The sequence below is a fragment of the Octodon degus genome, unplaced genomic scaffold (assembly GCF_000260255.1).
Source record: "Octodon degus isolate 3935 unplaced genomic scaffold, OctDeg1.0 scaffold00051, whole genome shotgun sequence".
In the NCBI taxonomy this organism is placed as follows: Eukaryota; Metazoa; Chordata; class Mammalia; order Rodentia; family Octodontidae; genus Octodon; species Octodon degus.
This window is the reverse complement of record NW_004524627.1, coordinates 13450666-13467301: the sequence shown is the minus strand read 5'-3', so window position 1 is coordinate 13467301 and position 16636 is coordinate 13450666. Positions and strand designations below refer to the sequence as shown.

General features: G+C 42.5%; 1 protein-coding gene across 9 annotated transcripts in view; it reads right to left on the bottom strand.

Moving 5' to 3' along the window:
• Positions 1–13627, bottom strand: part of Rnaseh2b (ribonuclease H2 subunit B) — an 83865-nt gene extending 70238 nt beyond the window's left edge. For 5 of the 9 annotated variants that reach the window (XM_023717304.1, XM_023717300.1, XM_023717301.1 and 2 more), the window contains exons 1-3: positions 11277–11330; positions 10669–10789; positions 8779–8818 (exon numbers count right to left, since the gene is read on the bottom strand). In XM_023717304.1, coding sequence (XP_023573072.1) covers positions 8779–8818; positions 10669–10689 — 61 coding nt within the window. In that variant the 5' untranslated portion in view covers positions 10690–10789; positions 11277–11330. Of the gene's footprint in view, positions 1–8778; positions 8819–9831; positions 9837–10668; positions 10790–11276; positions 11331–13377 lie in introns of those variants that run through there. The other 4 variants (XM_023717297.1, XM_023717302.1, XM_023717298.1 and 1 more) reach the window with 4 other exon arrangements.
• Positions 13628–16636: the final 3009 nt, after the last annotated feature.

Sequence of the window (16636 nt, the reverse complement as noted above, 5' to 3'; positions counted from 1 at the left end):
ATATATTACTATAAAATCTCTGATAAACTCATTCTGATTCTATTTCATTTCTAATTTTTTTTCTTTTTTCTTTAACCATTTTGTATTCTCTTAAAAAGTAAAAAAATAAAGACCTGTATTCAATTCAAAACAAACTCCTCAATCTGTACCTGGTATTAGACACACAAAATTACTTGTGACTGTTAAAAGCTGTTTTAACATTACAAATTGTTGGGCTGAGACAACTCAGTAGACGAAGTTGTAGGGACAGGGCTTGGATCCCCAGGTACCACATGCCATGCTGTTCTCCGCCCTCCCCCCCACCAGGGCCAGCCAGCCAGTCCAGGTGTGGCGGCACACGCCTGTAACCCAGTGCTGGGGAGGCACAAGTCTGAGCTGTGTAGTGAGACCCTGTACAAAATACATTTAAAAAAGAAAACATTAAAAATTGTCCCTGTAATTTAGAAAATCCAGGTCAACACATGGATCAGATCTTCACCCATAAAGTTTAGAAGCTCTTTAAAAAAAAAAAAAAAAAAAAAAAAAAAAAATTTCTACTCTCCATCCAGCACAAGTGAAGAACAGCTAAGTGAATGAGGAAAGATAAGACAAAACACCCAGGTTCTAGAGTGTACAGTACTGGAAAAGAACCTGAGAAACAACAGAGTGACTGTGTCTAACTGATGCCCATTTCTTCAATGATGTCAGCATTGAATGAACAATGGAGCCAAGCAGCTCCATTGTTCAACCCTAACTCCTTTCCTTACTGAGCAGTATGACCCTAAACAAGATGCTCAACTTCTTTGTGCCTCAATTGTTTCAACTATGAAGTGGGCATACTAATAACTAGTTCACAGGCTGTGTTTTGAAATGAAATGTGAAAGTCCTTTGAACATGCAGTAAGTACTCAATTAAGAATCAGATTCTTGGGGCCAGGGAGATGGCTCAGTGGAATAAGTGCTTCCCTGGCAAGCGCAAGGGCCGGAGTTCAATCCCCAGTTCTGCCAAAAAAAAGAAAAAAAGAATCAGTTTCTCTTCTTTCAGTTATAAGGAGGTATCATCAAGAATATATAGAAATGGGGCTGGGGAGATGGCTCAGTAGGATAAGCGCTTGACTGGCAAACGCAAGGATCTGAGTTCAATCCCCGGTTCCAAAAAAAAAAAAAAAAAGAATATATAGAAAATAAAAGACCAAAATATAAAGTCATGCTCAATATTGAAGAGGCTGAGACAGGAGAATTGCCATGAGTTCAAGCCCAGCCTGAACTACATAGCAAGATCCAGTAACAAAGCAAAACAAAAACATATACACACACACACACACACATATATATATACACATATATGTGTATGTGTATATATATGTCACTATACATATACATATACATATACATATACATATATACACACACACACACACACACATATATATGTCATAAATTCCGAGCAGAGTTACTCAGGACAAATAATTAGCCTTTTAAGAAACGATTAAATTAGAACTAGCATATCTTATTTTAAAAGCCTGGATGCAATGCTCTTTGTGAAAAAAAAATATATATGTAGGAAAAAATATCTGGGAGTTCTTCTTGCAAATGAAATATAGTCAGTATTCTTTGTGTTTTTTAAAAGGTCCAAAAGAAATGGTAAAACTAAATTTTCATATTTAAAGTCAAACCTCAGGGGCCAGTGAGATAGCTCAGCAGACTAAAGCACGTCTGCTTAGGCAAGCTTAGGCAAGTGCAGGTACCACGGTTTGATCCTGGCACCATATGCCACACCAGTCCCATTCCCAGGGCAGGCCAAGCCAGCCAGAGTTTTGGCTTAATCATGCACAATTGTAATCCTAGCACTGGGGAGGCTGAAAACAGGAAGATCGCTATGAGTTCAAGCTGTGTAGTGGGACCCTGTAACAACCACATACCCTAAAAAATATATAAGTAAATAAAGTCAAACTTCACTTATACAGAAAATGTATTCATGTACAATATCTTCTTCCAACACTGTACAGAAAAACAAGATTTCATGCTCTATTTTTCAAAGAGTAAGCTTTACACTTACTCTTTGACCTTCCTCTTACATAAAAGATGACGCAAGTCATACGGGATAAAGGAGCATTATTTTTCAAAAACAAAAACTCAGGCAAATCAGAATCAGGTTATCAGTTTTGCTAGCCATTTCAGATTCAGTAATACATCAAACTTGACATTTATTTCAAGCCTGCCCCTCATGTCCACACACGTTGTCCTGGACTCTGTGAAGAGCTAATTGCATCTTGCCAGCAAATCTTGCACCTGTTTACCACCCAACCTAGATACCATGACAGAAAATGAAACTGCTACATCCTGCCACTTGAACTTTAAAGAACACACAGCAGTGACACAAGGATAATTGTGTCCAATTCACGTAAAGTAAAAAAGAAGTCAATATGTATTGGTCACTTACTACCCACTGGCATTAAATCTTTTACATAAGTTATACAGTATAATCCTATTTCAATTGGGTAGGTATTTTCTTAAATTCCAGCTTTTTAGAGTAACTGTTCCAAAGGTGTTATGGTTTTGGTCTAGATGTCTCCCCAAAGCCACATGCAGTCATGGGTAGACTTGTAGAGGCTGTGATTAATTCATGACCCAAAGCTGGGATTATGGGTGTGAGTGCTACACCTGCCCTGGGGCAGACAGCCTGAATGCAATCTAAGGAAGGGAGAGAGGTTTGCTTACTATCACTGCTGTTCTACAACTGCTTCTGTTTTCGCTCTTGCTGTTTTCTGCTGCCATGAACTGCTACTTTCTGCCATGTGCCACTCTGCCTTGGACACAGCTGAATATGGACTGAAACCTCCACAAACTGTAAGCTAAATAACCTTCCTTAATTTTGGGTGTGAGATATTTCATCCCAGCAAGGAGAGAAAGTAAATGAGACAAAAGGTAAGGCTTTTGGTGACATCTAGAACTAGGATTTAAATTCAGTCCAATATTATCACAGAGACATTTTATACTATGATAGTGCCTTTCTCACTCTTAAGTTCCCAACTCAGAAAAACCCCACAGCTCCAAAGTGTAATTACCTCTCTATGACTTTCTCCTATGATGCAATATGTCCTTCTCTTGTCCCATCTGAAACTGTGTGTCCTCCTCTTGCCCTATCCTTTTTAGTTGTCCCCCAAAAGACATTCTACATCTAAGCAGCTACCTCTACTCCAACCCAGCCAGTATACCATAGTGCCTGGAAGCAGCAGAAGGAAGAGAGCGCAGTGGAAATCAGGAAAACCAAAAAGAAAAAAAAAAGATCAAAAACACATAAAAGATGAAAGAAATATGCTGTGGAACATATGAAACATCTAAAAGCAAATAAAATTGACCAACAGTAAGAAAAGAAAATTGATCTTTCCATTAGGGATTATAATATTGCATTAAATAGCTGTATACACCCCCCCCCCAGTTATTTGGGGCATTTAATGCTTAAATCTCAGGGCACACAGCATATACCAATATTTGCGGACTTACTATTTTATAATTTGGAAGAATTAGACACATGGTACATTATTTTTCATCTATAGACTATATATATGTGTGTGTGTGTGTGTGTGTATTTGTTGTACAACTGATAAAAGTTATTTATCAATCCTTGTTTTAAACTTTGCAGCTCTTTCTTATCTCTTTCTTAAGACAAGTTTCTTCCCACTGTTTAAATTCAAAGATATGAGACAGGAAAGAGAGGGTCTCCCTTTTGCCAGGTGCTTTTACAAGCTGGAAGCAATAGCATTTGTTCAAGACCCCATCTAATTTTTAGAATAGAAAGATAAGCTCTGGAGAAACACACACCACATTACATGGAGAAAAAGAAATACACCCATTCACATTCTTAGAAAGATCCAATAAGGAGAAGACTGTATAAGATTATCACTACCATGCTCTTACAATACTGTGCCCTAAGTATACGTCAGTTTATTTTCTTCATAGACTTCCCTCACTGGACTTTATTCAATCCTCCTGGTTCCCTCATGCCTCTTTTAAAAAGACCTCCTTGGAAATACTTCACTAGGACACAAATACAATGAATGCATGCAAGACAAATAAGCATGATTTTTAAGTTTCCTGGAATGCTAAATTCAGTAATAATTATATGCTTTCTCTCCCAAGATGATAGCATGACCAGAAAAGAGGTATGTGACACATTCCTCATTTTGAAGCTCTTGGTTTCTTCAAACACTGTAGGAGGCAAATGAAGGAAGAAAGAGGCATATATTAGGAAAATGGATTCCAAGTGATAGGTTCTTCTAAGTGTAGTTTTTGTTTTGAAACTTCCAAGAAATAAATTTATAAATTGGTCTTCTCCATGACCATGGAATATAATGTTTCCAATCTTGGAGGGCTGTCCTTACAACAGCCATGTCTCTAGGAATGGCCTAGACCCTGAAAAAGTTGGTGAAAAATTTCAGGTTCACAGCCAGCTCAGAGCCATCCAGACCAGCAACATACAAAAACGGAGCGTGAAATATCTGGGACCCAAGATAATTCTGAAGAGGTAGAAAGTGCAGCTCTATTGAGCTATCCAGGGGCTGGATCCACAAGAGTTGGGGTACCTGGTCATCAGTCATAAAACTGAGGGCAGAGGGGCCCTCCCACCCTTTCCTGGCTCCTTGGTCTCTCCTATTCTCCTGCAATGCCGCCATTCAGGCAACAGGATGGTGTTGAGTATACAGCAGGGGCCCTGGAGGACTCAAGAGAGCTGACAGTCTGTGACCCTTAACTCCTATTGCCTACCCGACAGATGATTTAATGTCTGACCACTAGTTTCCAAATGTGTGAAACAGTGATGAAGCTTTCTTTAATCACTGCCCAAGGTCATCAGGACAGTCAACTATAATAACTTACATGAAAGTGGACTGTAATGTTAAAAAAGAGAAGATCTATAAATGGAAGATAGCTTTCCTATAAATTACATAAACCTTGGGGAAATAGAAATGAATAAAATCAGCTCTGTATCTGCATATTCTGTATCCATGGATTCAAGCAAACTTGAAAAAAAGTATACAAGAAAAACTGTCTCCACTGAACATATTTTTCCCATCATTTGCTAAATGTTTTAACTACATAGCCTTTATACTGAATTAGTATTATAAGTAATCTAGAGATGACTTAAAGTACAGGGGAGGATCACCTGTGTAATATGCAAATGAACACTCTTGGCTTCTGATATCCACAGGGCTCCTAGAAACCAACTTCCCACAGGCACTGTGGGACAGTAATTAGCAGCCAAAATTCGGCTCTCCATACCAATAAATTTCTGCTGTTTATGCACCAGCCAGAGGACTTGGGCAGAATGGGTCACGGGGGGCCAAAACTTCTGCCCAGAGCGGAGAATCCCAATGACAAATGATGGCTGCCGTGCTGTCTTTTCTTCTTCTAGAAAAGCACTCCCTACTCTCAAGCCCTCCTTTGTCCTTCTCTTCTCCCACCCCGTGCCTATAGTGTCTACAGTGGATTTTGCTCCCTGGCCAGGTCTACAGGTGGGGAGGGTGAGGTTATGCATGGCCGTACTAGGGCCGATCAGAAGGTGTCCTGGGAAGTGTCATAGAAGACCTAAGAGAACTGGCAGTGTCTTTCTACAGACACCAGGAGATCTGAGGCTCGAGTGCAGCCTGTTTTCCACTCAGAAGTAACCTGGTCTGAGGGGAGGATGTTAATAGTCAGACTGGTGAAACCCTGGGTCTGCTGCAAGTTTCAGCTGTCTTGATGTGCTCTGCTTTCCACATGCTACCCTGCTCCAACACACAGCCAGCCCTTCCTAGAAGCATATGAAACATTTAGAACTAGAAGTTCAAGACAGGCTTTAGAACACAAAGCCCAGATGCACTGACCTCACAGTAAAAACAAAAAACTTTGCATACTAAGGTGGATTTAGGGGACATTCAAACTGACACACTGTTTATTGCTGCTGTACCACAGGAGGAGGGCAGGAGGCTGTCCTCCAAAGTCCAACCTGTTCTGGAGGCTCTCAAATATCCTATCTATCTCCTTGTCCTGTCCCTTGCAGCTCTGATTGTTTCACCTCCCTTGCTACCATTTGAATCTTCATCACTCATAATCTATTCCAAACCTGTCGCGCCTACTGCCTAGGAATGCTATCAACCTGTTACTGTATAAAGGTGAGCTGCACTATGGTGGTTGAGCAGTTTCTTTTCCTCCCATCAGGAGAGAGAGCTCCACCACCTCTCAGCTTTCTGTATCTTGTCTTCATTTCATCACCTTCTAGCCGCCCTTCACGGTCTCACTCCCAGGAAGTTTGAGAGCAGCATGGGCCACAATATGTTATAAAAACATGCCTCTTCAATGCTCAATGGATTCTTTGTCAGCTTTGTTCATGTCACTGTGCACTTACCAAATTAAGAGAAGAAACCCAGTCTTTTAGCTCTCTGTAAAATCAATTTGTATCTTTTTCTATTTTTTTAAAAATAATTTTATTAGGAAACAACGAGACAGTCTCAAAACCAATTACTAGCACGGTTTCAATAATTAATACGTTGTCTTTTTCTGATTCTATGGAGAAATAAACTACCATCTACTTTTCTGAAAACCCAAACCCTTAAGTGTTTTAGTGCTATTCTAAATATATAATAAAAGAATAAAATAAGGCAGAAATAGAAAAATAAGAAAAATTTAAGAACAATGAAATTCATTTTGTGATATGCACAACACAAAGGACTAGAAAAGAGTATCTCTGAACCCACTATTCTGGTAGAAAGATGGCAGGAAAATTATTTTGTTCTTTATTCTTCTTTTTTTTTTTTTTTTTGGGGGAACAGGGGATTGAACTCAGGCCCTTGCGCTTGCCAGGGAAGCGCTTATTCCACTAAGCCATCTCCCTGGCACCTCTTTATTCTTCTTGGCATTACTACAGTTCCTTTACTGGGCATGTACTACCATTCAAATTTTTTAGAAGTCATTCTTATGACAATGGGAGGGAAATATGTAAATGAAAAGACATTGGGTCAAAAACTGAGATAAGACAACAACAAACAGAAGCTTAAATACAATGAAGTGCACAGGGATGTAGCTCAACAGCACAAGCCCTGCCTAGTAAGTGCAGGGTCTTGAGTTTGAACCCGGGTACAAAAACAAACAAACTGAAATAAAGTGGGTTGATCACTGCAGTGAGGAATGAAAATCAGCTCTGGAGGGAGGGACGGTGGCCCACTTCCAGTCTACTTATTTTCAGGGACAGATAATGAACTAGGCATCACAGATCCCCATTCCAGTTTAGCAAACAGCATCCCTAGAAAAGATAACTTTTCCGGGAAGCTCCAAACAAAAGTCTAGAACCCACTTTTCAGAACCTCAGAAAGACTGTGCTCTGAAGCTAAAGGGTAACAAGCCCACCACTGAGAAATTAATGGATACTCAGGGAAAACATGCCTGGATTTACCCCTGCTGTGGGAAAACATTACGTGAATACACATTTGCATAAAATGGTAATGAAATGAATAATCATGATCACATAAGCAGGTGGTCCAAGAAGTACACTAACCTGACATCATCAGGAAGGGAGATGCAGGGGAAAAGCATACTGGTGGAAAGGACCTTGGGCTGGGCTTCAAGGACAAGTAGGAACTATTCTTTAAAGTTTTTTTCCTTTCTTTTCCTCTCCTCTCTCCCCTCTCACTATCTGCAGTAGGAATGGAAACCAAAGCCTCACACATGATGGCAAATTTGCCAGGTAGAAAAAGACAAAGGCAGGCAGTTCCATCCAGGCTGACACCAAGTCACAGGCATACAAAGAAACAGAAACTGGTCCTGAGCAAATGGCTTGGCTTTATGGAAAATAAAGATGAGTGGCACCTTGCAGAAAGCGTGAATCTAAATGGAGGTGGAAAGGGAGGAAAATGGACTGAATGAGCAAAGACAAAAAGTAAGAAAATGAAGGTAAGCTGATCTTTCAGGAAGTATTTAAGGAATGCCCAGGCCTAGCTAAGAGCCTGAGCCAGGGAGAGCTTAGGTGTAACTATGAACAATGACCGCAGATCAAACTGATCTCCCCACAGAGATGAGGAGTAGAGGCTCTGGATAAGGAAGCACTCTGCCCAAGGATGCACAGCTAATAAACAGCAGGACTCCAGCCTTTAGGTGGCATATTACAGCCTGGCTTCAGAGAGTGCTGACTGAGTTGTTTATTTTGTAACACCACAGTTAAAGGATATTTCAGAATCCATGTAGTTCCTATTCCACTATCCAAATTAAAAATTATCAATACAGCTTACTTTCCTTTCATGAGGATTTTTTGGTTTTCTTTTCTTTTCTTTTCCATGCCCTGGAGTCACAAGTTCTTTCTTACTCCAGGAGTCTCAAGACCAGGCTTAGGAAACAGCCTGCTTATCCCAATGGACATCGACTGGGTCCATCCTCTCAGAATGTACTCCAAGAACCAGGGGAGTGGCTCCAGCAGCCACCTCTGAAAGGTTGACCAGGTCCCATCAAACATTTACTAAAGACAAAGAAAGATTCAGAATGCATGCTGAACAAGGGTGAAGCTGCCTGCATTCCTGCTACCTGCAGGAGCCTGCGTGGAGCCTCCAGGAGCCTGGACTCAGTGGCATCTTTGAAGAAGCTCAGCTGAAGAACTCAGAGGCTACCTCAGGTCTGTGGGTTGGCTTGGTTGGCCACCAGGTACCAAGCGAAGGCCAACTTCCCTCCTTGTGAATACGCTCTACTGGAAATAAGGGGGCTTTCAGCCCACACGATGTATTACAAACAAAAACATCATAAATATTCCCAACAGCTTTGACAAAGGGTGAAAAACCTGCTTCAACTTTTCTTCTGAGATTAACCACACCACCCTTCTGTAAAAGCGCAAAAAAGTTGTTTTTCATTTTTAGGTCACTAAAAAGTCAACGAGGTCTATGGTAGTTCCTCCTTTGGCACACTTAGTTGTTGTATGTTATGGGTCGGGTCGGTGCAGAAAGAAACGACGAGACCTGATGAATGTAGCTTCAGAGGAGATTAGTCTCTCTCCAAGTGAGCCCAGAGCCTCAGAAGCATCTCACATTTATTGAGGGGTAAAGGCAGACTAAGGAAAGTGCATAATTACCTATGTGAATACAAACTACTATCTCTATTGACTTCCACCATTTGCCTAACACTAGGTTCACACAAATGCTGGTGTATAACATCCCAAGCAAGGGATCAAAGGACAGAGCGCCTGCAGGAGAAGCTGTTATCTGCTGCTTTGGGTCCCAGCTTTCCGGGAATTTGCAAACAGACAGCAACCCTCCTCGGGCTCAGTCCAGTGTTCCCTACTCTCTTGGGACATCAGGCTTTTGTCTTAAAACTATGTCTCTTACACTTAGTACTTTCACTTTGATCTCCGCCCCCAACATGTTTCTCTTAGACTCACAAAAAGCTATGAGACTATGGTCAGAAGTAACAATATTAATATAAATTTTTTCCATCTCTAAAAATTACTTTTTTCTTTTAAATTTGATTTTTTAAGTCTTTTAATGAGATGATAGCGCAAAAGCACAAATCCATAGAATGCTTTTACTTTTGTCTTTGCTTTTCATTTAGAGACATAATTTTTTTAGAGTTTTTTTTCTTTATATTTCGTGCAGTCTCTCTCTCTCTCTTTCTTTCTCTCTCTCTCTCTCCCTCCCTCCCTTCTCACTCTCTCTCTCTGGTGGAATCGGGGATTGATTGCCAAGGAAGTGCTTATTTTACTGAGCCATCTCCCTGGCCCCATTGTGCAGAATCTCATTATGTAGTCTGAACTCATACTGATCCTCATTTTCAGCCTCCCCAGTGCCGAGATTACAGATGTGCGTCACCACGCCCAGATTCAATGGCCAGCTTAGTGCACCTGGGGGCAGGGCTGGTGCAACATGTGGTGCCAGGGATCAAACGCTGATCCCATGCTTGCCTAAGCAGGCACTTAGTCCGCTGAACTATCTCGCTAGCCCTTGGCGACGTAATGTTGATAACATGATCCATGATCACCATGTCATTTGAAAAGCTACAACTATACTTGAATATCTAATATAGGTAGGCCTGAGGTTCTTATCTATCAAAAATCTACCTTTCTATCTCTATGAAACTGGCCATCACTCATTTGTGAGGAAAAAGATAGCAAATATAACCTTTTATAAAATACCTTTAAATGCAGTTACATTTAAAAAAGGAGAGGGATAACTTTATTGCAAAACTTGTCTGTAAAGTTGAAACTGAAGTCTTTTTTTTTTTAATAAGGAGGCTGGTTGAGGGAGGTATTAATCAGCCTAAATGTGGACAGATATAACAGTCCTTCAGTAACTTCTGTTCTTCCTTTCTTTTCTTTATATGACATCAAGGTTTCCCAACACTTCCCAGGAGATGCTCCCATTCACTGGTCAGTCCCAAAAGCAAGACACATAAGTCTTCTAGCCTATATTCTGTGTGTTCCCAGCTGACCCTCACACTTGGTCTATTTCAGTTGGTAGAACTGACAAACATACAAAACTTGGATTAGAGAAAAGTATTTTTAAATGAGTAAAACATTTACTTTTAGGGCAGCAAAGAGGAAGAATGGAAACATCTAGCATATTCCAAAAAGTAGAGATGCTAATGCTCTCTTGGAGTAACCAACTCAGCAAATAGCTTAGGATTCCAGGCCATTTTAGGGAAACATCTCAAACCATTTCAAACCAAAAGGAGTGCTTACCTCGCTGAAACGGGAAGCCATTCTGTCTCCACCTGCCTATGAAAATGAATGTCTCAGAAGCAGCCCAAGCTCCAACTTCTGTTTACCTGGGATATTCAGCTTCTCCAAACAAAACTGCAAACTAGAGGCATAGTGACCTAAATCTAATTTTACATTCCTTTCATAATTGAACATAGTGCTGTTATGTACAATATGAAAATAATATGAATAAAATGTTGGAAAAAGATATCATGGGGTGGGTTAGGGTGTCTCATGGTTAAATCTTTTAAAAATTCTTTGGCCTGCTGCATAATGTGTTCACTATTCGGCATAGAGGGAATTCTCCAGATCCTGGAAGCTTGCTAAAATTGAGTACAGACTGCCTCCTCCAAACACTCTTGAACATTATAATGCAATGTTTTCCATATTAAAGGCTCATCAAGCTGACAGTGTAGTCTCCTGCTCTTGAGTGGACACTAACTGGCCTTACTTTCTCATCTGTCGATTAAAAGACCATACACTGTGAAGGCAGGCCTCATTCTCTGGATTTCATGTACCTCCTGGCCATGTAAATGCTGGCCCTTCACAAAAAAAAGGCACTAACCCTAAGGTGGGAATCTGTATCTCACCCGCAAGAGTTTGCTCCTCCCTGCCGTGGTTCCCACAAGAGATCTCCAGTCCAGCTGCAGCAGAGGTTGGGAACTTGTTAGAAATGCACATTTCCAGTGTCCAGCCCAGGACACACTAACTCTGAGTGGGGCCCCCTTCAGATGACTGATGTGCTAAGTTTAAAAGCCACAGTAAGCAGCCATCAAGCCATGTTTGTACCTTCAGAACCTGCAGATGGCACTAAAGGCCAGCTGGAAGCAGAGAAGGACTCTGCAGCTTTCATTGTTGTAGAACCCTTGCGAACTACACAGAGCCACAGTTCCCCAACAGCTGTTCTTCCTGCTCAGGGCTCAAAAGGTCAAGAACTGTGTCAGCTTTGAATAGGAAATGGGTGGAAATTCTTCCCACCATGCAGTACACATGATAACCCCACAATTTTCAGGGATGTATTCAATATTAATTCCTTTAAGGGCTTTTGTGTTTTGTACAATGAATATACAAAGACACTTTTAAGAAGATGTTGGGGCCGGGAAGAAGGCTCAGTGGAATAAGTGCTTCCCTGGCAAAACGGCCTGAGTTCAATCCCTGGTTTCGCCAAAAGAAAAGAAAAGAAAAGAAAAGAAAAGAAAAGAAAAAAAAAAAAATGTCAATATTGATTAAAGAAAGCAAAATAAAAAAATTAAATAATCATCAGCTAATCTATATATCTGAAAAACAGCACTGCACTTGATGCTGAAAGAATGATCCTACTTTGAATCTAATTATACTGATTTGACAAAAAAGGTTTGTTTGTAATGAAAACCGTGTTATATAATTAGCTCTTTGTTAAACTCTTGCAAAACCTTGAATTTTTCATTAGTTGCTTTACCATCTAAACATTCTGATTGTGGATGTGAAGCAACTAGAACTCTAACACACCAGTGGTGGGATTGTATAGTAACTGGTACAACCACTTTGGAAAACCATGTCGTGGTGACTACTGAAGTTAAACACACCAACAGAATCAGGCCCACTATGCACCCTTGAGAAATGAGTGTCTGACTCCATCAAAAGCTTCAAATGAATGGTCTTAGAAGTGCAACTCAAGTTACTAACCAACAACTCAAATGTCATCCTCAGTAGAAGACAAATGAACTGAAAACAATGGAAATGCAACCAACCAATAACCAAACCACCACAACACACAACACAGACCAATGTGACAGATATGCTGCCTGACAGAAGCCAGGCACCAAGAGGTACAGTGGTCTCCAAACAGGCAAAACTCATTTCTGATGGCGGAGGTCAGCAGAGCGATCACTTGAAATAGAAAGGCAACGTGAAGAACTGCGGGGAAGTTCTACTTTTTGACTCTGGTATAATATATGAAAAGCTGAGTAAGCCGCACACTTAAAATCCGTATTTTTATGCAGATGTAACGCCTTACAAAAAGCAAGGTGGTGCTAAGCATATGTGCAAATAAACAATTCCTGAGTCTGCCAGGTAACGATTTTCAATAAGCACTACAAAAATCTGGATGACTGGGTAAACTACATATCAGACTATATATAAACTATATGTATCAAATAATATTCTCCATTTTCTGAGCCAAACCTCAAAACTAAATAGAATGAACAGGGCACGTTTCTTGTTTCCGAAGTTGTACTGTCGAATGTATCCTCTGTAACAAACGGCCAACCGTTTTGGCTCGCACACGCAGGGCCAACTTCTGCCGCACCACTTCCCAGCACCGCTAGCAGGGCACTGGCCGGGTCCCGCCGCCGCCTCCCCCGCACGGCCTGGGCAGCCTCGCCCAAGCGCCTTCCCCTGCCCGGCATCCAGGCTGGTAGGGGCAGAAGGCAGGCTAACTCAGAGCGGCCTCCGAGGCCGCTTGGGGGCCACAAGATCCTTGGTGCCGACCCAAGAGGATCCCAGGCACCTGACCCCCCGGCGAATGAGGGGCCAAACCTCGCGGACTCCCCGGGACCGCGCGACGCCCCGCGGGTCTGAGCCGCCGCCTGCACTTCCGGGTTGGAAGCCCCACGTGACAGCGCGGGCCCGGCGGTGGAGAGGCGCGGCCAGGCCCGGCGCGCACCCGCGCTGTCCGTCCCCCCGCTGCTGGGCGGCGGCGGCCCGGGGTACCTGGTAGCAGGAGCACGAGCTGCCGGGCGCTCTCCCCGTCCGCGCCGCCTGCGGCCATGCTGCGGCTCCTCCTGCTCCTCCTCGGCCGCGCTCCGCTGGGGAAGATGGCGCGCGCTGGGCGGTTCCGGGCGGCGCGGCGCGGGGTCTGGGCGGCGCCCTTGGATTAAATTCGGTTTCGTTTCCGGCACCCGCGCTGTTTGGGTTAACGGTTTTAAATTTAGCGCCAGGCGCAGCCGTGGGCGGAGTCAGGGACTCGGCCGCGCCCCTGCGCTTCCCGCCGGCGGTGCGTGCGCACCTCGGGCGGGGAGCCAGTGATGCGGCGCGGGGGGCGGTGGCCCCGGGACTCGGCGCGCCCAGCCTCGGGCTGCCCGCGGCCCTGCTCCCCGGCGCCCCGGCGCCCTGGCACCCCTGCCTAGCGGGGCAGTGGCCCGAGTCCGGGGGTGTCGGCCGGGAGGACTGAGGACGCCCACCAAGCCCCTCGACCGGACCTGGTGCCCCTGGAGCTGGGGCCTGGTAGAAGAAGTAGCTGTCACATCTGAAACTTAACTCCCAAATAAATCGTGTCTTGTATCTGAAAATATTTTGACCCTTGCTGCCTCAAGCATTGGAGTGAAATGGCAGTGTATTGTGTGCATTGTAGTTCATTATACTGGTCTTGATCATTTAAAAAAAGTGCACAATTTGGGGCGCAAAATATGAATTCGTTATTTTGGACAACTCTCTAGTGAGTTTAAAATTAAGACATTTAAAGGGTGATGTTACAAAGCTAGGTTCATGAAATTTGAGGAAATGGGTCACTTTTAAGAATAAGCATTTAATTGAAAATGCTTCATGGTTTTTAAAAAGATGAAAATTTTCTTTTATATTTTGAAGTAAAACGGGTTTCTCCCCAGCCTCCGATCCCCAACACTTTTAAGTGTCTGTTTTTCCAGAATTTCCACATGCAAATACAAATTCATGTGTGAATTTGTATATCTTTTATACAAATGGGAGAATAATATATGTACACTTACCAATTTTGCTTTTCTTTTTTTTGATCTTGGTAAATTCTGCAGCTTTAGCTAAATCTGTCTCAGCCTTTTAAAAACATTTTAACTTTCAGTTGTGTTTCTCATCGTGTGAAACAAAACTTCAATTGACTGCAGGACACAGAAGTGGAAAGGAGGCCTGTCTAGCTGAGGAGGAGCACCCCAGCGCCTATTCTGAGGCAGGCTGCAGATTGGTACTGCTCCGAGCATCCCTCTTCCCCAACTCTTTACTCTAGTAAGAACTATGCTGAATAACCCAAATCCCAAGGCACACCACAGTGGTTACTAACAGCTACAAGAAATATGTTTTCCACAGTTCCCTTGCTCTGCCTTGCATAGATGTTAGCATGTACAACTTCAGAGTTATTTTCTAGCATTTTTCAGAATTGATTTATATAATTCGTCAAAGACAAACTATTTCGTATGTACACCTAATGCCAAGGTCTACTTAGGCTGCCTTTTGTGGAGGAGATACACAGGCACTGTGGCCTCATGAAGTACAAGAGCAGCCTCTTCTTACATGTTGGAACATTTCAACGGGAAATAAATTTTGGTTATGTCCCAAGTACATACTGCTCTTGTCTAAGCAGAGCCACCTCTGTAGTTTATTCACAAATCTGCATAGCTCCAGAGAGAAAAAAAAAAAAAATCAAGGACCAGTAGTACATGGATTTTGATACTTTTCTTAGTTTTATTCTGTAAAACATCCAATCCCAAGTTTTATCTTCTGACCTCTTCTGTTATTTCCATCGCATGTTAGATAGTAAGTTCAGTATAGGTACATGTTTTGCTGATGTTGTCTATAGGTTTGTTATGTAATCTGTAACTATATAAAGCTCTATTGCAAGCAGGTTTAGGGGCCAGGGGTTGGATTCCTGGGCCTGCCATGCTGGCCCTGCACCTGGGGTGTGCTGAGACAGAAATTGAGGTTGGGTGTGGTGGTACCTGTAATCCCATCTCTTGGGAGGCTGTAAAGAGGAGGATCACTATGAGTCTGATCTACCCTGTAGACCCTTCCCTAAAATAAATAAATAAGCTGTATTTAAAGTATAAATTGTAAATGAAAGTTCATTTTTAACTATCAATACACTCTTTGAGGATGGATTTTTAGGAGTTGGTGGAAGTTCTTACTGTAATCTTGTAGGGCAAAATGAGAAGCTTCTAGGAGGCCCTGGAAGGAGTGTAATAGCTGCTTTTAAAAAAAAGAGATAGACTTTGGTAAATACGGGAAAAATATTAAAGTGCAATGTGAGCACTTGTAAACTTGTACTTGACACTTGGTCACTTGACAGTCTATGTCCCTCTCCCTTTCTCCCTCCCTCTCCTCTCAATGTGGCCTAGTCTGAATAAATTCAACAATATTTGCTGGTATTTATTCTGTGTCAAACACTGTTCGGGTGGCTCAGGTTATCATGAGTAAATAAAACATACAAAACTACATGCCCTCCTGGAATTACCTGCAAAAGAGGAAGGCAGACAAACAGTTCACAATCCATACAAAAATTAGAACCTAGGGCCAGCCAAATGGCTCAGTGGATTAAAGTGCCTGCTCAGGCAGGTGCAGGGGCCAGGAGTTTGTGCCGGCCCCACCCCCGGGGTGCAATGAGATGGTGATTGAGATTGGGCATGGTGGCACACACCTGCACTCCCAGGACGTGGGAGGCTGTAAACAGGAGGATCACTACAAGGCCAATCTACACATGAGACCCTGTACACCCTGTAGACCTTCTCCTAAATACAAAAAGAAAAGAAAAAAAAATTAGAATCTATAGTATGATAGAAGTGCCTGGTGCTATGAAGGAAAAGAATACAAGATGGAAAAGGGCTTTGTGTGTAAGGGGGGATTGCAAATTTAAATAATGTGGAGTGGTGAGGGCAGGCCTCATAAAGAAGGTAACACCTGGACAAAGGATTTGAAGGAAGGAAGGTAGCTAGGTATATGAATATTCAAGGAAGGGTGTTCCAGGCAGAGGGAACAGCCAGTGCAAGGATCTGAAGATGCAGCTTTCATTGCATGTTTGAGGTCAGCTAAGTTAGCTGTGGAATGAACAAGAGAAAGAAGAGGAGCCAAAAATGAGGTTGGAGAACCAGGAACCCTACACTCTCCTGATTATACCAAAATGGGGCCCACTAAGGTAAGAAAAGAAAATAAGACCCACAGCTTCCCATTTCTAACAGTCAGAGGATGTGTGAGCTGACTGATAGTGGTCAGGCTACTTCCTTTCACTACC